Source organism: Protopterus annectens, chromosome 10.part0, assembly GCF_019279795.1.
Source record: "Protopterus annectens isolate FY-2018-M chromosome 10.part0, PAN1.0, whole genome shotgun sequence".
In the NCBI taxonomy this organism is placed as follows: Eukaryota; Metazoa; Chordata; order Ceratodontiformes; family Protopteridae; genus Protopterus; species Protopterus annectens.
Window position 1 is genome coordinate 704,111,735 of NC_056744.1, and position 21,666 is coordinate 704,133,400.

General features: G+C 38.7%; 1 protein-coding gene across 1 annotated transcript in view; it reads left to right on the forward strand.

The window, feature by feature from the left end:
• LOC122814194 (protein Hook homolog 1-like) overlaps positions 1-21,666 on the forward strand; it is a 310,008-nt gene that overhangs the window by 133,818 nt on the left and 154,524 nt on the right. Inside the window, exons 6-7 of the mRNA XM_044086800.1 lie at positions 4,607-4,747; positions 14,157-14,244. Coding sequence (XP_043942735.1) covers positions 4,607-4,747; positions 14,157-14,244 — 229 coding nt within the window. The remainder of the gene's footprint in view (positions 1-4,606; positions 4,748-14,156; positions 14,245-21,666) is intronic.

Sequence of the window (21,666 nt, forward strand, 5' to 3'; positions counted from 1 at the left end):
ACTTCTAACCCCTGTTGCGTGATGTGCAGCTTCACACAAATGTGAGGCATAATTACAAGCTAATTCAAACAGTTTTAACACAAACGACCAATAGGAAAGCCCCACACAGAACCTTGACCCAGCAATCCCCAAACTTTGATAGGTTCTGTGCTACATACTTCTGCTACAAGTAAATGAAAAAGGAAAGATGGAAGTGAAGAACTTGTTTTAAATTCTTTATGAACTCACAGTGAAAGATGCATGAGATTTAGTGATGTTCATATGAATAAATTCAAGAACATGGGTAGATGGAGAGCTGTACCAAATCAGTTAAAAGGTCTGCAAGTTAATCTGCATTCATGAAAAAGATTTATTTCCAAAAGAAAGAAAAGTGATGATTTTTTTCAAGTACTCCTCTAGACTCTGGGTCAGGATGAATGTTCAGGAATGTATCTGTTTTTGTTAGAAATGGGGAGAGACATTACACTAAAGAAAAGACTTGTAATTGTTGAAAGGGTACTTAGTGTGAATTTAGTAAAATGGCAGGAGAGGCTTAGAGTGATTTAGGTTCATAGGCTGGTACTAGGCTATTGGCCCTAGGGCCTATAGAAGCCTAGCCAAAACAATTCCCTGGCTATTTCTTCCCACTGTATTTACTTCCCTGGACCCCGATCTAGCAGGGCGACTGACGTGATTCCCAGGGTGAATTTCCTATCTCCCATCCAATCATCAAGGTTCCTTTTGAAGAGGGCCAAAGAGGAGGTCTGCTTGACATGTATGGACAGTCTATTCCAGAGTCTGGGGAGTCTCTGGGTCAGGACCCTATCCCTCCAGCATGTTTTGTTCATTGTGATGACAAGGTTTAGATTCCTGGAGCATGTGTCTCTGAGGGATTGGGATTTCTTTGTGTAGCATGTCCAACAGCTCTGGGTTGACATGGTCTTGTATGTTAAGCAGAGATTGCCTCTGAGTAGACGATATGTGAAAGAGTATAGATGGAGTTTTTTTTAGACAGTCAGCATAGGGCATCTGCTTTAGGCCTGTGATTCTTTTAGTGAGGTATTTCTGCGGCCTTTCCAGTTGTTGCAGATGTCTTGAGAAGTACATACCAAACGGGGCATTGTATTCTATAATGGGTCTAATGAGGGATGAGGACAGAGGGACAAAGACCTCCTTTTTCTGAATGAACAGTCCTTAGTGATGAGGTGTGCCACATAGAAGGATTTCCTGACTATTGTGGCGATATGGTTATCGAAGGTGAGATCACTGTCCACCTGTGTCCCTAAGTCTCTTATCACACTTTCAGTGTTTAGTGTACTGCCACCTATGTGGTAATTCACGGGTACATGTTTTTTCCCAAAGGAGATAACTGTACATTTCTTGGCATTGAGCTTGAGCCCATGGCTCTGGCACCAAACATCTGTTTCTGTAAGGCCCTTTTTTTAGAATATCCACATCATTTGTGGTTTCAGTAATGGCTCCCAGTTTGCAGTCATCTGCAAACTTTGTTGGCCAGAGTCCCTTAGTTTTGACCTGTACTTCAGAGAAATAGATGCCAAACCGGTACGGACTCAGGACTGAACCCTGAGGTATTCCACTTCTTACTTGTCTGGAGCTGGATTTGGAGTCAGCTACTTTTACAGTGTGGGTTCTGTCAGAAAGCCAGTTGGCAAACAATCGAATGACGTAGGGATTAATGCCCAGCTTAGTAAGTTTATGTATGATTCCAGAGTGGGGGATGGTGTTGAAGGCCTTGGCGAGGTCCAGATAGGCTGTGTAGACCACTTTACACTTGTCCATGGCTCTGGAGACTGATTCGAGGAAGTCGATCAGGTTCAGGAGACAAGATTGGCCCTTCATGAACCTAAACTGCATGTGGTCCAGTGTTTGAAGTTTGCCAATGTCTTTGTTTATAAGTTCCATGACATCGATTTTGCATGTTGGTAATGACTAGGTTTAGGATATTGGAGCCCCTGGTGGGACTAAGGATTAGTTGATCCAGGGTGTTGGAATTTATGAATTCCAAGAACCGTTGGGCAAAGGTGTTGGTACATGAGTAGTTTTCCCAGTTAATGGCAGGGTAGTTGAAATCACCCAGTATTAGGGTGTTTGGTTGTATCTTAATATTTTCCAGTATGTTTAGAAAGGTGTAGTGAGAGTCTTGGGGCATGGTGGGGGATCTGTAGCAAGCTACAATTTGGATTGCAGTCTTACCTAGTGTTAGTTGCACCTGGAGAATTTCAGACACATTGTATTGGGCAACTAGCCTGGTGTTGTGAATATCCTTGGTGAATATGGACACTCCTCCACCTTTAGTGTTTTGGTCCTGGTTTGGTGGCCGAAAAGTGTGGTAAGAGTTGTAGCCTGGTATTGCAGGGGTGCTCTCTGGAGCCTTGAACCAGGTCTCAGTTACTGCACAGATATTGATGTTATCCATTTTTAGGAGTGCCTTGAGAGAGTGTATTTTGAGGTTTATACTTCTAACATTGAGTAGCTTTAGCTTCAGATTTTGCATGCTTGAACCTGTTACGGTGGTGGTTTTGTCCTTTGAACTTTGCCTAAAAAAGGCACTATATGGGTAGCAAGAGCCTTAGCCAGTAACCTGAATCCCAGGGGCAAAAGGTGCAGACCATCTCTGGCAAAGCATTGTGGTCTGTCGATCATGTCGTTCCAAGCAGACAGATACTGGATCCCCTTTGAATGACACTAGAAACAGCCAGTTGTTGAAGTCAAGTAATTTTGTCCTTATACTGTAGTATCATTCTGGGCAGAGGCAGGATGCTACTCAGGGCTAGGGTCATATCTGCCTGGGTCACATGATCTGAGAGCTCTTCCATGTCTCTTTTCATGTAGTCCAGGGAGTACGTCTCAAGTCATTCACTCCAGCATGGACAATGACAGAGTCATATTTGTACTTGTTGTGGAGTGACTTGAGTGCATACATTATGTGGCGGATCCTGGCACCCGACAGGCAGCTGACTGTAATTTTCTCCTTGTTCAGCCTGGAGAGTGGGACATCAGTGTGCTTGACTATAGAGTCACCTATGACTAAAGTGTTGGATACGTTGTCTTGTCTTAGGGGCTGTTGTTGGGTGGCACACTGGTGTTGTGAGCTATGTGACACTTTGGTTGTGACTGGTGTTTGTTTGCATCTCAGCTTCGGAGGTCCTTGTTGCTTGGGCAAGTTGCTGTTAAGGGCCTCCACATATGTGGGTTTAGTGTTGCTGTGTGTGGATGTTGGTGGTGTGGGTTTAGAAGGGCTGTGTGTTGCTTGAAGTGTAGTGCGGATGTTAACCTCCTCTTGACTGTCTAGCACAATCTTGGGTGGAGAGAGTTGTGCTTCCAGTTTGGCTATGTAAGTGCATCTCTAGCAGGTTGTAGTGTTGGGTGGTAGGAGGAGAAGTTTGTCTGTGTACATGAAGCAATTGCTGCATTGCCCCAGTATGACCAGATTCACCAGGTGGACAGGAGAAATTACCGGAAGCTGACCCTTGGATATGCCTGCTTTGGTGCTTTTTTTTTTTTTTTTTATAAAGTACAAAGAGCTGTTTTCCCTTATGTTAGCAAGGTACTTTGCAGTTGTAGGCTTAGTGCCTACGATTAATTTCTCCTTACTGTCAAGTTTCAAAACTAAAGAAATTTTATTTGCTTGAGTTGTGCTGTTTCAGTTAGAGATACCAGCTGTGCTTTTGGAAAAAAGAGTTTGAAGGCTAGAAGGAGTGGAAAAAAGACCAGATATCAGCTTAGATTAAACACATTTTAGGAGGAGGATGTTTTCACTTTTTTTGTAAGACAGAGATGCACATGTAGCGTATAAAATAAAATCATGGATGTTCTTTTACAATATTCAGTCTTTACTAAATATTGTTAACACGAAAATGAACACTGTAATTTTTATTTCTGATTGATGTGTGTTACTTGAATGATTTATTTGCATCTAAAAACTAGAATGATGGGGATGTTGCAGTAGGAAAAGTATGGTGACCTTCTGTGGTAATGTAAGTAGTTGTCTTACGGATATGAGAAAAGTGTGTACATCATAATGTGTTAGGTTTAATTTAAAATGCAATAAAGAAAATACGTAAACATTTGAAATATTTCTAAGTCTTACAATGTTCATTAAGGGAGTGACTGATTTAATTATTTAGTTGTTTTCGACTCAGTGTCCAGGGCTGCAGTTTGCATAGAAGACTTGGATGATAAAAATCTCTAAATCGAATTGTCTTGCACCAGTCCAAGTGTTATGAAAGAGCTTCCTTATGTTGGCCAGGGAGCAGGGCTGGCATAGGATACATCACCTGTCCATGTAGTTTATATTTTAACATTGCCCCCTTTTTTTTTTTAAGAAGAGGTTAGATTAATTTGTGGTCATCAGCAAATGCATGTAGGTTTCATTGCAGGTTTGCCTTTTGCTTGTATTGTTTTTACTTAAAAGTTTAAAATAATTAGTATCTCATTACGCTGCTTAAGTGTTTTTATTAAGATTGATTAGTAAGTTGAAACTGGAAGTTATCAGGTGTCCAGAAAAGCTTGAATACTTAATAATTCACTTATTTTTGAATGGGATGTTTTCTTTGTGACCAACTTTTATTTATAACTGTTATTGTCTTTATTTGTCTAAATTCAGAGAGAAACTAATCCGTTTACAGCATGAAAACAAGATGCTTCGTTTACAGCTAGAAGGTTCTGAAAATGAACGTATCAAAGAACTTCAGGGACAGCTAGCAGAGGCACTTCGTAAAGTGAATAAAGAGGAGACTGAAAGTAGGTCAGTTTCCTCAATTTTTCTGCTGTATAGTTTAACTTGGTGTATAATTACATCTGGTACTGTCATTCTTGTCCTTCTTTATGACCACACAATGCTGATGTCATCAGCAGTGATGTCTGAATTGTAAAGGATGGTGATGGCTGGATTAAGACTTCTTGCTTGGGCAGGTCCTTGTTCATGTAGCACCAATTCTAGAACTGTCCACAGCTTCAGTGTGCCTTCATTTCTGTTATGCTGCCTCTGTTATCTTTTCATTTCTGGTTTCTTTCTGTCCTGTCTTTATAGCAAGCTCACTGAAGATTTTTCTACGTTTTTCTGATAGTTTTATTTTGGTGTAAGATACGTGCATATTTTATTCTTTTAATTTTGGGATGAGTATTAGATGTAGCAGAAGTTGTAAGTGAAGTGTGAATACTGAAGCTTGTCTGTAAGCATTGGTGTATGTACTCAAGTAGTTCCCCTTTTCTAATATAAAAAGCAGGCCGAAGTACTTAGCATAGTATCCACTGAGCTGGTGTTTGGCTTTGAGAAGCTGTTTCGGCATGTTTTCTCCAACTGCATCCCTTGGAATTACACCAAGATCCAGGTAATAGTCTTATTATTTCCTCTAGTCTTCTTGATATACTTTGATGTACTATCATCGTCTAAAGATTCTGAATAACTACTGCAGACAGTATGTCAAAGGTGCTGCATCTCAAGTCAAAAGGGTAGCTACATACCAAATGCAATATCCCAGGAACTTAATATTTTTCAGGAGCTGAGTGTTAATCCTTGGCTGTACAACTTCAAATCAGGCAGCAAACGGTCCCTTGTTGGTCAGTATAAATAATGCACTTAAATTTATCATAATGAAAATAGACTTTTGTTTGAAAATGGGAGGAACTCACCACAAACATCATCAAATCGGGGGGCCCTGGTTTGAGTAAAAAAAAATTTTAACACATAACCAGTTGAGAGCTTTGCTGTCTGCAAATTGAGAATGCTTGCTGTGCAGTCATCACCCCTATTACATACCTCCAGCACTGGGTCACACTGTTTATAATCACAGTTTAAAATTGTCACAGGTTTGTATGTCCTGTATTTACTAGTGCAGTTTAGTAGCTGAAATATGAAAAAAAATTCACTAAAGTGGAAACATTAAAGCAAATAAATACTTTGGCATCTCAGATTGTTGTCCTTTTAACAGATTTCACCTGCTTTGACAGTGATTCATTCCTTAGTGGTCAGTCTTCAATGCTGAGGTATATCTTGACACTGGCAGAGTTAATGAATTAAACTGGGAGCCTCTGGAAGTAGAGAACATAAGGCAGGAGGAGGAAAGCCTGTCCACTTGATTTTTCTCCCACGTGAGGACTCTGCTAGTCTAGATAGCAGCACATGTAATATTAAACTTCACACTTATCATAACCCATCTTTACCATTATGACAGTACAGTCAGCTTTCTTGGAGCATTGCTGTTTAAAATTGTTTATTTAGTGGTAAAATGACTAAAAGGTCAGTGCATTTCTTTTGCAGTATAAGAAAATAATAGTTTGGTTACTGAAAAGATGCAATGAATAAAATGTTAAAAGTGATTTGTTGCTTTTCTTAACTTCATGGTGGTTTTATTGTTGGAATGCCCTTCTGTTGTTTCACCTTAATTGTTACAGGACTTGTAAACATTTTTCCCTTTTCTCTGTTATTTTTCACTGTGTAATGCTCCTCCTCCATGTAATTGTCTGTGGAATGCCCTTTGACCTGTGATGCCATGTAAGGGATTTCACTAATGCCGTCAGTGCATTGCATGAAAGCAGTTCTGACTAGAGTGTTTTTTTCTGTTGATAGCAGTGATGCCCAAGTTGTTGTTTTAAGTTCTGAAGTTGGGGTTGTTAATCTTTTATTTGAGCTCAAAAACAAGTGCTGGAAACCAGTTATTGGGTTACAAATTCAACTAAATTGTATCCAACTCACATCCATATTCGAATTAAGACTCTTCCACCATATTCGAAGTAAGACTCTTCCACTTTGTTTACTCATTATATTTGTAAAATAAATCTTGGTGCTTTCATCCCTCATGCAAACTTGGATTTCTTCAGTTAAAAATTCAGATAACATATCACATGGCATGACATCATTGATTTAAACTTTACTAATAAATCAATTACAACAGTTACAATAATTGGATAATATCAATTTGTTTAAAAACACTTATTTTAAATATAAAACAGTGCACATTTAGAATAGATTTGCTTTAATTTTTAACAAACTAGCAATGGAAATGCTCTCATTGATTCCTGTTTTTTTCCCGTGGCATTTAGTCAAATGTGTCACATTAATTTTTTTAAGTTCGAATAGAGTATCAGAGTATCATAGTCACAATCCCCCTCTTGTAACCACCCTGTCAATGATGAAAAAATAAACTTTAAGGAGCCACACATTGATGAGTGTTTAAATAGTGTTGGCAGCTTTTTGTTTTCTTATGTCATGTACATGTTCATATATTCTTTCTTTCATTTTCTTGTAGTCTTTCCTACACAATGTGCAGTACATGATGTGCAGGTATCAATATACACCACCATATTGGTGTTACAGTTGCATTTCCCTGGACATCTTAAAGCTGTATCTGGACCTTCAGCTGTGACATAAGGGCCATCATTTATGTATTTACAGCTACCACACTTAGCCATTCTAGAGGTTTTACTACTTGTGGCTACTGTGTGTGAATTCTCTAACAGAATTTTAATACTCCTACCCCCTACTGTGCACTATGCTGGGTTTATAACCAAAAATAGTTTTAAATTCGTTTGTAAAAATGATTTCCCAACAGTCATTTAGAATCTTCAGTAGTCTTGGGGTAACGGGGTTGTATGGAATAATCATAGCCCCACAGCTCAACTTTTGTTGATGGTGGTTGAATTTACCGATTCATTCCCTACTATGCTATTACAATGATGGGATGTTCAGATGAAAGCGATGTTGATATTGACAAAACTGTATGTCCTTTTCCATGTTGTAAAGAAAGGCATTTGGGACATCAGGAATGGTATGGGTTTTGCTAGTGCATGTAATTACTAATCTTTGCTGCTAATTATAAAATGAAATGTATTATTTTTTTTAAACTGGCATTACTTTCATTTTGTGGTCGCACTTAGTGTTATCACTATTGGTTCACAGTGGTGCACTGTTGCTTTTGTTAATGTTTTGAGTGGCAGCACTATGTGTACTGGTGAAGGTTTTTTTTTTTTTTTTTTTTTTTTTGTATGTAGGGGAGGAAGTTAGTGAATGTTATGGATCTTTTTGAAAATTAGCTATGAATATGAAATTAGGAATGAGCTCTGTAGTGATCCTTAGAAAAGCTGTTTCTCACACACACACACACACACACACACACACACACACACACACACACACACACACACACACAACAGTCACTCTTTCTTTTGGCCAAGGGAGCAAAATTCAATGCATTATTTAAATTATTTTGTATGTAATATGCACTGCCAGCCTTAGGCATAGGTGAATGGTGCCATACAGGTGAGCCTGGTAAAGGGCACAATTTTTAGTTACTTATTTGTTTTAATTAGTTTATTTATCCACTATGTAAAGTTTGTGTTCATCTTGCTGTCCTGTCGCCAAGTCCATCCTAACTGCATTGTGATGTTTGTACCCTCCCCCCAATTCCTTAGTCCATCCAATAGGCACAGACCAGAGCCTGATTCCTACTGTGCTCTTCCACCCCCCCCCCCCTCCCAGTGTACAGCAGTACACAATCAGTCAGTGGCTGGGATAACTGACCATTATTATAGCATCCAATCAGTGATGCTTTTGCTGTGCTGATGTCCCTGGCAACTCCTCCAGGGTGAGCTATTGCCTGCTGGCGTAAGATTCTGTTCACACCTGCTTCTCATCCCATGCTTCATTAATGAGATTGTGGCGGACTGTTTGAATGTTTTTGTGTGTGCTTTTTATGAATCTGCAACTGGCAAACTGAAGGCTGTACTAAGTAGAAACGTCTCTTTGAAGCGGTGAACGAAGCACTCCCAATTGAATTTAACTACTGGCTCTGCCTCACATGATTCTGAGTTTTTATTATGTAACAAAGTTAAGGAGCCACTCTATGTATATCAACTATCCAGATTTTCGCAGGAGTAGTTTTGTCCATTTCTTATTTGTCCCCAGCCCTTAACATAAGAGTAAGCTACTGTACACAGTGAAAGGGGGGAACAGTGATCTGCAAGGCTCCAACAGTGGTTATTTCTACAGTCTGACGTTTTGGGGTTGCTATAATAACTGCAAGCTATTGAATAGGTCAGTGCATAAAATAGTATGTTAGCATAATGTTCTTGCAAATTTCAGTCTGCCTGTTTTCAGCCAAGCAAGAGTCTCAGTCACATCCCCCCATACCTCTCAAGTGTATCTCATTACGAGGATCCTTCCTCATTACAGGTCTTAAAAAGCTGTAGTCATCATAGCACTGAATGTGCGATAGACCACTTCAGTGTAGAACTGGGGTTTGTTTTTCTGATATCCATGGTAAGTTGCACTGCTTCATATTAATTCCTCAAAAGAACAGCACATTTTAACCATACTGTCAGCTTCCTCTGAAGTTTTTGGCTTATGGAAGTGTTCTGCATTTTTTGCAATTAATCGTACTAATATTGTAATGGTCCCTACTTATATTTGGATTATCTGATTTATCCCTGGATGCGTCTCAGATTTGCAAATAGCTATGTTTGCCCACGTGTTCCACATTACTATATGTATCATTTCAGAGATGGAAGGTTGAACGATGTCCTCCCCTTCTCTCTTGTATCTCTGAACCTCTCAGTGAAAGAAATCTGGACAAAGACATAAATAATGACGGGGAAAGCATCAGCATGAATTTTTGGAAGTGTATGAAGTCTGAAACTCAAATGGCATTATTTGTGACTTCAATCCTCGGTGATTTGCCAGAAAAACGCACCTTTATGTGAAACAAACAAAAATTAGACAAATATAAATGAAGTTGAAAATTGTTTTGGTTGTACTCTGTTAAAGGCATTTGTTGAGGCACTAGAGTTTGTGCTTTACAGCTATTACTACAATAAATTTCTTCATTTTTGGATCTACTGGCTGAGTCATTTTTGGAATTGGTTATACATCTGTGGTTATCCAAAAATTAGGCAAATGTCTGGACAATTGAGAGGTATACTCCCTATTAGTTTGTCCTCTTTGTGTGATAAAGGCCAAGTGATACGTAAAATTTAAATGGGTTGTACGGGTCTTGACGATCTGTTCATACAAGCTGTTTTTTTGCAAAATCTATCTGTTACATAAATAACGCTTATCCTAGTGCAGTAGGAGGGTCTTTGCTGACTCTTGAAAGCTATGTTCTAGAGAAAGGGGTAGGGTTAGGAAGCTGGAGGAGGAGCGTTTGACTGTTCAGCCAGTGAAATGGCTGATTTCATGTTGCTGTGCTGCAGAGACAGCTTCACATAATAATGGTTACTTTTTATTTTTCCCATTTTTGTCACAGCAGAATGCCTCTTGTTTGTGTTATTAAATTATATAAAAGTTCAAACTCTGTGCAGAGGCAGAGTTCTGCTTATTCCTATTTTGACTGTGCTAGCCTTAGAAATGTCCAATTCTGATCACAAGGCATATGGTGGAGGGGGGGGGGGGTGCTGTCTGACCTCATTTTTGGGAAAGAGCACAGCTCTCAGCTCCAGATTGCCGCAGAATGAAACAGATTTTTGTTCTGTTCTCTTAAAATTTGTAGTTTCCTGGCAAATAATTGACGATTGAAGTCAATAAATAATGGCAGATATTTGAGTTTCAGACTGCATATCCTTCAGAAAATACATAATAATGCAAAACCTGTTATAGCAATTTTTTTAAGTTTATAGGAGTAATATTTAAAATTTGTCCCTAGTTTTGGACCTTTGACCCTTCCCCCTTATTTTTGGCATTGTTGACATTTCTTGCACCGAGAGGCATGGGAGAGAGGGGTGCCATGAAAAAACATTTTCTATCCCCATGTGTCTTTCTTGCTAGTGTAAGCATGTATTATTTGCATCAAACTTCGTAGTCAGGCTTTTCAGTAGTTTTGATATGGGAATTCTGGATGAGCTTATGACTGTACTGTACTTCAAAGGTGTTAAACTTTTGTGACCCTGAAAATGAGCTGATAGGGAGGTGGCCCATTTCCCATTTGTCTGTGCAACTAGCATTCAACATTCCAGAAACATGAGTTATTTAAAACATGAGATGTAGTTTGGTTCAATAAAATTCATTGCACTAACAGTGTTTATAAACTGTGCATTTCCAACCTTGTTGGTTCAGGGGGCCACTTACCTTACTTTGCAATGTATGAGATGGCCACATAACCATGTTCAGCTTGTGTGGATGGACTCATTGTCATGTCTAGCATGAACCTGCACAGTCAAAGCAGTTTGAGGCATGCAGTATGCAAGATAAACTGCTTAGGTGGGCTGGAATGTGGACCCCAGGCTGCCTGTTGCACACCCGTGATACAAACCATGAAAACATGAATGGGTTACTGTGCAGCATACCTTTTTGTGCATGAATTCTGGACAGTGCCAAAAATAATGGAAGCACAAATGTCCAAAATCATGGACATATCACGAGTATGATGTGGGTGGGGCTTACGGGGCACCAAAGCATTACTTCGCCTAGGGTGCCATTTCAGCTAAGGCCAGCCCCGGTAATGTGTACTGTTTTTATTTCTAAAAAAATGCAGTGCAAAACTCAGTGCAATAGTGATTAGACTATAAAATTGAATGTGAGTGCATTTAAGTCGTTCTTATCTGTCTCAGTTGAAGCCCAAGAAAAGAAATGTGATCAAGTCTCTAAATAAAGCTTGCTTTGCTTCAATATTTCATGTCTGCTCTAGCACCTAACATGATGTCATGCTGAGGGTAGGCTTTCACATAAAGTTCAGTTTCAGAATGCCAAAGGAAAATCTACCTGTCTTTACAGTTTCAGTAAGGTAATAAATAAATAAATAATTCCACCAAAGAAAATACACAAAACATTTAACATTATGGTACATAATAATGCTGTTGCCACTTTTATGCAAAACAAAACCAGAACTTGTACACACAAGAAAAGATGCACTTTAAGTTAGAATAAAAGGTTATTAACACAACTGTAGGTTTATATGACATGAAAAATTATTATTATTTTTTTTTTTTTTTACAATACTTAAATATGTAGTACCACTGGTCTATATCAAGTCATTGAACATTTATTTAATTGAATAACTAATCATTGAACCCTGTATGTCAAGGTTTCAGTTCATTGAACTACCTAAACATAGAATGTAAACAGATCGAATTGTTTTACTAGGCCAACACCTCAAACGTAAAATATGCTGAATGACCCTTATTTAGTAAAGGTATTTAAACCTGTAATATGAGAGCTATTGCCTTCAGAAAAGATTCAGCATCACATTTATCTCTGTTCTCAGTAATAGCCTGGAGATGATGATGCCGTACTTTAGTTTACCCTTTTCCTCAATGTAGTGTGATCTCGGAGTTGGTATATTTAATTGCGGGGAGGTGGGGTGTAGGTGTGCTGCCCCCCCCCCCCGCAAAAATGAAGAAAAAAACATGCACAGACCAGTGTTATTCAACTTTATTATTTACAAACAAGTTTGGCATTAATAAACTCATAAACGGTGTTGTACACTTTTTTTATTTACAGTTTGTCACAGTGTATTTTACGTTCGCGGTGTTGGCCAAGTAAAACGATTCGATGAATTTACATTCAGTGTTTATGTAGTTTGTTAAATAGGAACTTCAACATATAGGGTTTGATGATTAGTTATACGATTAAATAAACATTCGACAAAGTGATATAGACCCTGTACAACATAGTCGCATCCCAAAAAATACATAAACTACTTCACTTAAGTAATGAATAAAAAAATTATGTCTGGCTTTCCTTTAGCAACCTTGTACTAACCAATAAAATGCTAAAGTCCGAAATTTTCAGTGTTTTTCTTAGGCTAGGCTCCTTTTTGGCTTCAGCAGTTAAATTGAAATGTGTCATTGTTGGATATCATTTGCTAAAAAATACTGAAGTGTGCTGCATGTGTTTTTGCCATGCTGTATACGGAGTCCTAGTTAGCTCATCTTAGCACCAGGTGCTACTTCCCCATCTGACATCCTTTAAATCTATTTTGAGGAGCCAAAAAAAGGTCCATTCTCCAGTCTAGTGCTCCTGGCTTTTCTTCTAAGGAGGAATGCCAAGTCCTGCATCCCCTCACCTCTAACTAAGGAGCAAAAAAGACAGATTATCTGTAAAAAAAACTCTAGCAAGCACTTCATTCCTGACCACAGAAGCAGTATCCAGAATTTGTTTCTGTACTGTCGTTCAGAAAGGTTGGTATTGCAGTTGCACCCCCCCAGCACCTTGAGCATGGGGTGGCTGCCCACTTCACCCCACCCCTAGCTATGTTTCTGCCTGTGCACAATTTTCCTGTGTCTCATTCATTGCTTGTCTATATCCTCCCCTTCTGTTGTACTAAATGCTTCTTGTTTCAGTCTGATAATGCTGCTGATATTTAGATTAGTCTCCACTGTCCGTGTATAACTGCATTGTTCCTTTTCCATTTTCTGTTGCCAATTGATTGTAAGTATTTAAGGTGCCACATTGCATCAACACTGGAACATTCTACCCCATCTTTAAATTGTCCTTCAAAAAAACCCAAAGTCTCACTGTCCTAAAGCTATTATTCTGTAGTAGAATTTTTTTTTTTTTTTTCATAACCAGTGGCTGTTCTACTGAATTTGAGTGTCATGCTCATTACTTTAATGACTTTATTCGTTCGTTCATTCATTTATTTATTTTATTTTATTTGTTTATTGTATTTAACTTTTGTTGACTGGGAAAGTCCGACTAGGACAGAGCCTATTTTCAGTGGAGGCCCACAGAGAAATGCTGCAGACGCATGTCTTTCGAATGTGGGAGGAAACTGGAGTATCCGGAAGAAAACCACGTCAACGCAGGGAGGACATGCTGACTCTGCCCAGAAGGCACCCCAGCCAAGATTTGACCAGAGAACCTCTTGCTGTGAGGTGACAGTGTTAACCGCTGAACCACTGCGCCACCCTGCCATGTCACATACAATAGTTAAAACCTATTCTTTTACGGGTTAGTATATTTTGTTGTTGCATAGCTGGACTGTTTAGTCATCTGCATTTTAAATCAAATTAAATATATATTTTATTGCATCAAATTAAATATGTTACCTGAAGCACAGATTACAGAAGTGTTGACTCCCCTTTTACTGTACTATGTATTTTTTGTTATACAAACATTTCCCAGGAACATGAGCTTAACGGTGCTCCATTTATCTGGTCTTAATGTTAATTTAAGATTTACTGCTATTAAACACAAATACATTGTTTTATTTTGTGGCTTGCAGGTTATACAAGCAGCGTAGCCTGGAATTACAGCAACAGGTTGATGAGCTTCAGAAGATCCTGAATGAGACGGGCTCCACAGCTGAAGAAGTAGGTGTTCACATGTTCTGTTGTGTAATGAGTGACTTTTATTGGATATGCAAAGCAGGAAACCAGAAAAAAAATAGTTTGACAAAGGAAACACAGACACCATATTGTGTTAGTACACAAACTGAAACACCTCCAGTGATTTTTGCACAATTCTTAATACAGCAGAGGAAAAGTAAGCCCACAGGGCAAGGTGCTTATTTGGGAGGAGGAAACAACTTTACATGCATTCTGTTGAAACCTGCCTTTTCTTTTGTGAACTTCATAACTAGAGTTGATTGGTACTAAAGTATGTTTGCATGCACTGTGCAAATATTTGTTTTAGTATAATAAATATTACAAAATCTGTTAAGTGTGAGGTGTATGCAAGTATCATAAAATGAGTTGTCCTTCAGAAATATGTCATGACACCGTATATTATATAAAGTTTACAAAGGAAATGCCCAAGTATATTGGCAATAAAACTTACTTTTGGATATGCAGATTCTTTTTAATGGGGTTAATGTTATTTTTTGGCCTTCACTAAATTGTTGCATAATGTTGTAGTGGCACTGAATTGGTAAATAACGCTGTGTATTTCTGAAATTATGTCATATGCATAGAGAATGCTGCATTTTTGAAAGCTTTTATTCCCCCTAGGTTGAAGTCTTTCTCTGACTTGTTGACTGGGGAGTGGGAATAGTCACACAGATAAGCTAGGAGGAGGGACTATACAAAGTCCTTTCTGTACAGGCAGTCCCCAGGTTAAGGATGAGATCAGTTTTTTAGTCTGTCTTTAAGTCAGATTTGTATGCAAGTCAAAACACTTTCATATGGTTCTTATTAAATGTCAGTCAAATGTTTGACTCAGTCTAGTATTTATTTTACTTTTCTTTGCATAGAAAACACTTTAGAAACACTTCCAAATAAAAAATCTTAAACAATAGAACTGCATACTGTAGCAATAACAATAACAACAGGTACTGTACAATAAGCATGTTCACACACTACAGTATTGTATGTACTGTAAAAAAAAATAAGCAGTTCTTAAAACAGTTCAAATGGGAAAAAAGGATAACAATTACTGTGAAGGCTAACACTCATTTGTGAGTTAACATTATGATAACTTTACGTATCCATTGGATGATGGAGAAAATGATGGACTTGTTGGAGAGAATGAACCTGCTGGTGCAGAGTCAGGGTTTGATTCTGCTACTGGAGAGAGAGTGTTTTCTACTGGAGTCAATCTCTTGACAGGCATCAAGGGAGGTTTGTATGGGGCTTTTCTTTTTCTCATCATAAATGGCCTTATAGTAGCTGAGACCCTCAGTTAACTGTAGGGTAAACTTGGGTAAACATCTCTGTATTAGGAAATTGTTCCTCTAACTTTGCCATTCCTGCTTCAGTGAGACAAAAGAATTCCGTTAACCTTTTTGTCGAAAACCTTTTGATTTTGGAGTTTCTAGGTCCTGCTTTTCTCCCTCAAATGCTGTCATCTGCTGCTCCAGTTCCATAAGGTCTTCATTGGTCAGTTCTTTGCCATGTGAGTCGAGTAACACTATGACATCTGTGTCAGTGATGTCCAACTGCAGTTGATTTACCATTGTCAACCACAGCTTGCCTGGATTCAGCAAGTTTAGCATCTGTAGAAGCCTGTAAAGCAGGCACAAATTGTGGGCACAGTTTATTCCACACTCCTTTCATATTTGACTGCTTTACTTCATCCCAAGAATTGGCAATATTTTTGATGGCATCATAGATGGTATAATTCTTCCAGAGCTCCATTAATGTCATTGCATTATTTTGGGTAGTCCTGACTGCTTATGAGAAGGTCCGCCGTAGATAATAAGCCTTAAATGAGGCTATTACTCTGTGGTCTATTGGCTGAATAGTGATGTGGTCTTGGGAGGTAAAAACACGGCCTTTACTTTGGAGTGTAAGTCATCCAAACTGTTTGGATGTCCAGGTGCATTGTCAAGTAGAAGCAAAATTTTGAAAGTAATGTTTTTGGCCAAGCAATACCTTTGAACAGCAGGAACAAAGTGTTTGAAGAAGCAATCTTCAAAGACGGCAATTGTAACACAAGGCTTTGCCTTCCAAGTAACAGGAAGAGATGCCTTAATGACATGTTGTAGTGCCCTCAGATTTAAGGAGCGATACACGAGCAAGGGCTTCGACTTAAAATCACCAGAAGCGTTGCCCCCAAAGAATAACGTTAGCCTATTTTTTGTTGCCTTATGCCCTGCTGCACTTTCTTCCTCTTCGTCCTTTCAGGCATTTTATTCCAAAGTAAGCCAGTCTCATCTACATTAAATATTTGCTCTGGCAAATAAATAACCTCCCTCTTTAATAAGTTTTTTCAACATTTTAGGAAAATCCCTTGTAGCACTTTTATTTATTTATTTTACATTTGTTAACCGGGGGTGTCTGACTGAGCCGAAAAGGCCCTTTTTCAGCAGAGGCCCGGGGAGAAAAGCTCCACAAAGAAAAATTACAGATACATTTAGTTATTTAGACATGATCAGTATACACACAAATTACAAAATACATGTTTTTACAGTGGTATGCGGCACATCAACAGTTACAGTGAAGAGAACAAACAAAAAAATATTAATGTAAAAATAAAGGTAATTAGTAGATTTGTGGTGCACAGCTGAAATTTGGAACATAGGTAGAATACATATATAGTACACAGGTACAGTACATACATTGTAGATTAGCCAGTGTTTGTGAGTAAGATTGAAAACTGTTATCAAGTACTCTAGATTTAGTATGTATACCTTATCCTCTTTCACTAGTCTGGGGAGCAATCATAGCACTGCCAACTTTGCTTGAGATGTTGCCTGATGAGGTCTTTAAAGGAGGCTTTGGATGATGTGTTTTGAATGCTAGTGGGGACAGAGTTCCATTTTTTAGCCACTGAACTACTATATAGCGCATCTCCAAAGCTATTGTAGCAGTTGGTGACTTCTAGTAGTAGTTTGCTTGATGATCTAAGAGGCCTTTTGACTGAGTGATGTACTAGGTTTTGAGGGCATCATGAGGGCACTTACATCAGCACTCACCACTTCACCTTGAGTTTTAGTATTATGTAAATTCGCCCTGATTTTAAAGCGATGGAACCAGTCCCTACTTGCAAAAAATTGATTGACAGACCTGCCTGCACTTGCTGCTCAAGCAGCTTTTAAATCAATGAAAAGGCTTCAAACCTTTTCTTGCACTAATGAAAGGGTAATGGGAATATTTCTCTGATTTTGGTACTCGATCCAAATTAGCAATAGCCTTTCCATCTCGAGAATTAAACCACTGCGTTGCTTTGTAATAATCGTAGGTTTCATCGGGAATGACCTTTCACATGATTCATAATTCTTGCTTTGTCTTTTAAAATTGTTCTGATCATTGACTGGCTATAGCCTAATGCCTTTCCAGTGGCAGATAGTGCTTCACCTCTCACACCTCTTTATTATGTGTACTTTATTTTCCAGGGTGATTGCTTTCCTTTTCTTTGGCACATCACCAACACGTGCATCGGATTAACATTTTGGAGGCATGGGTCATGACGTCACCAACACGGAAGTTCACAAAAGTGTCTGGCTGCACTATAGTACGAAAAGTACTAAAGTGGAGCTCCACAGGGTACACATACAGTACAGTACTGGAGTCTGCAGCCAGACACTTCTCAGGTCTCATTGGTCAATACTACCACTATCTACATCTAATTAATATTTCAATTCAGCTGATTCAGAGCAGTATTTATCAGACATTCCTTTGCTTTATAGAAGTAACAGTACATAAAAATGTAGTATAGTAGAACATTCCAAAAAAATGTTACTTAACTCTTTTTAAGCTTCATTTCACATTTCTGCATTACAGGTATTACCCATGAATGTTTTTCACTCATTCCTGAACTTTCAGACCTCTGTCAGACCTCCTGCTGTCACCTAGACCCGAGCCGCAATGACATTTGCCCATTGTACAGTACAATGACTGCTTCAATACTGTGTTCTGTACAAGCCAGCAGTCTTGACCATTCAGATCACCAGCACAGTGATCTCTTAACCATTCAGATCTCGTGTTCTCCAGGAAGTTGGAAGTACCTGCTCTAAAAGACATGCGAGCAGGTTCAGGAAAGGTTAAAATGGGGAGAAGGAAAGTACAACAGAATTTTTTATTTTAAGGGAAGATTTTTGTAACTTTACAAATTTTTATTTATTTCCATGTTATTTCCAACATTGTGGCAGCCTGTTCATATCTATGGGTTGTCCACTTGTCAGATGTCCATAACCCCTGCAAAAGGTAATTTTTAGAAAGATTTTTTTTTTCCAATGAATGTAGCAGTCAGAGAAGGCCTAAAGATATGAACTGCCTTTTCTGTGGGTTTAAAATGCACGTCTTGGTAGGAAAAATGACTGCTCAGCAGTTTTCGTGTCCTTTTGAAGAATGCTCATTGCATTGGAGCACAGCGAGTCTGAACACTGCAGAAATTGAAAAATGTAGTAGATAAGACACACACAACCCAAAAAAGACCAAACTACTACTTTTTTCCCAAAACCCCACTCTGATGAAAAAAACAAAATTTAAAGTCCTGTCTCTTGATAATACAACCACTAAAGTCAGTTCTCATAGCAAATATTGGGTGTGATAGTGGATGATAAGCTTACATTTGACCTGCATATAGAAAATTGCATAAAAAATAAATAAATAAAACTAGGGTTGCTTTACAGAGTCAAAAACTTTCTCCCCGATTCTACTAAAGCTATACTTGCCACTACTTTTCTTTTCCCTACACTTCTTTATAGGACTACCACCCTTACTAACCTCCAGGCTTCACAAAAATGAAAACTTAAACAATGCTATAACAAAGTTACTAAATTTGCAGCAATACCCCTTTCAGAACCCACCACTATATAGCACTAAAAGCCTAAATTGGTTAGAACTGCCTCATCAACTAATATATATAAAGCTTCTTATCACCTGTAAAATTATCCAGCATCCTGCTGCCTGTCCAGCACTTAAAAACATTCTACACAGCTATATTCCCAGTTGGTCATTGCGATCCAGTGACCAAAAACTCCTGTCTGTCTTTAAACCTATCATATCTGCTGGGCATTGTCTGTACGTGCACGAGGGTGCTAATGCCTAGAACTCCTTACCTATATCTGTCAGATCTGTACCCTCCCTCCCATCTTTCAAAACCACTCTGAAAGATTTCCTAGCTAAAATCTGTCTCTTTTCTTGCTCAAAACCAGGATGAACTATATCCGTAACTGTGAACAAGTACCTTTTCATTCCTTATACCTCTTTACTCTCCCTTCTTCACTTACTTCCTTACTTCTATCAAATTCTCTTCCCTGACTTTGTCTGAATAATACCATAAGCCTGTTTTCATTCACTTCATATTGCAGTTTCTCCTTTGCATTAGACCAACTTGACTTTAATTTCTCTACAGACTGTCTAAAATTTCTATAAGTATTAAAAGATTGTCATAGAAGTTGTATGGATTCTTAACCAATGTTTTTATATCGTCACTAATTTGTTATAATTATTTAAACAGCAGATGTTTTTATTTTATTTTTTAAGACTGTAAAATTATTCTTAAAATGTTTTGTAGTAATAGGAACATTCTACCCGGGCGTACTCTAAAAATGGGCTTCTACCCAGTCAGACTTTCCCGGTAATCGAATGTCAATAAATAAATAACCAAGTGCTGAAGAGCACAGCACTGAAGCCACTGTTACAGATGAGATCAGCATTTTATCTAGGATGGGGCAAAGGGGGCAGCCACCCTGGGTGCAAAGTGCTAAGCAGCACAATCGTCCGACCGGTCTTCAGTGCATTACCAGCATTCAAAAATGAATACTGGTATTACATCTGTGGTCAGAACTGAAGCACTTAGCACCCCAGGTGTGGCATAAATTGTGGCAGTTTGTTACGTGTTAGAGAGAGAGGAGAGCTTTTTTAGTTTCCTGAATTTAAGACAGTGGAGAGTTTTTTTTTTGTTTTTGCTTTCAAGTTAGAAGAGCTTTTTAAAGGAGATACCAGACTGGGGAATGGTCCTGCCTGCCAGAATAGAGAACTACTTGTCTGGATGAATGTGACCCTTGACTATCACCATCACCATGCCCCAGTCTAGGCATATAGTGGGTCAATGGAGAGAATGAGCCAAATGCATCGATACAGAGGAGGTTGGCCTCTACTTCAAATACCTGGAAAGTTCCAATTCCAATTAGAACCTACTCAGCCTTCAGTATGATGCAGATTCCATGAGGACTGTGACCTTCAGCTGGGAGATGACTGAGGTCACAGTATGCTCTCTGTCAAAGCTTAGGCCCTGGCTATTCTTGACATGAAAAAAAAATCTTTTCTAAAAGACTTGGGGGGGGGAATGGAGTACCGATCTGTATTTCTAGCTACCCTAGCCTTCTTCATTATTTCCATGTTCTAGGTCAGACTTCACTAGGTAGAATAATACTAGTTTTTGCAATAGTCTTGCAGCATTCTTGTCATGATTTTACTTTATTTATTGCCTTCAGCTGCCTCCCAATGACCATCAGCTTCTCTCCCCAGCCTCCATTCCATTTCAGCCACCATAGACAAGTGCTATCATAGAGGAAAAAGATCTGCTGGTCCACAGTAATTCTCCTGTGCTGGATCATGCTCCCATCAGGCATAAAGTCAGTGAGATGATTGTTTCTACCAACGTGGTGGTGTTCCTTCAGCAGCACTGCCCCCTCTGGCCTAGCATTGGCTCATTCACTACTAGGGCCTTTAATAGAACTCTAGTTACGTGTATCTTAAGCAAGTCTCCTTCCTCTACCCTGATAGATGCCACACTTGCAGACCAAGTGTTTAAGCCCAGGCAAATGGTACAGAATTTGCATGGATCCTGAGGAGAGAATCTTGTGGCTGTACTTTTGCCATAATGTTCTAAATCAGAGGCCTTTTCTATACTAACCTGGGAAGCTGTAGATCTAATGAATTAGAAAAATAAATTAGCAATCATAAACAGGCCAGCTGAAGTGAAAGCAGTGAGGAGAATAATTAATACCAAAAATAAAGAAAACCATTAAACAACAAAATCACTAGCCAGACAGTAAAAAAAAAAAAAGGGAGGAAAAGGAAATTGGAGTACATATCTGAATAAAATAAACTTGAGTGAACAGTCACGAGTATGGGAGTGAGATCAGCAGCAAACAAGATCTTGAGTGACATGGAAGTTACTCTGATGATGCAAATAAGAATACAGTCTCTACCACCTGGATTTGAATTTCATCTTCAAATGATTATCCATTACTCTTCTCTAAGCCTCTGGATCATGCAAACTCTTTAAGTTTGTCTGAGGTATTCCTACCTATAACAGTTATCAGTTCATTCTACAGGAACTCAGAGTTACAAGGACCGTCATGTGATGACCTATTCTTGATGTTTCCTCTGCATAGATTTTTT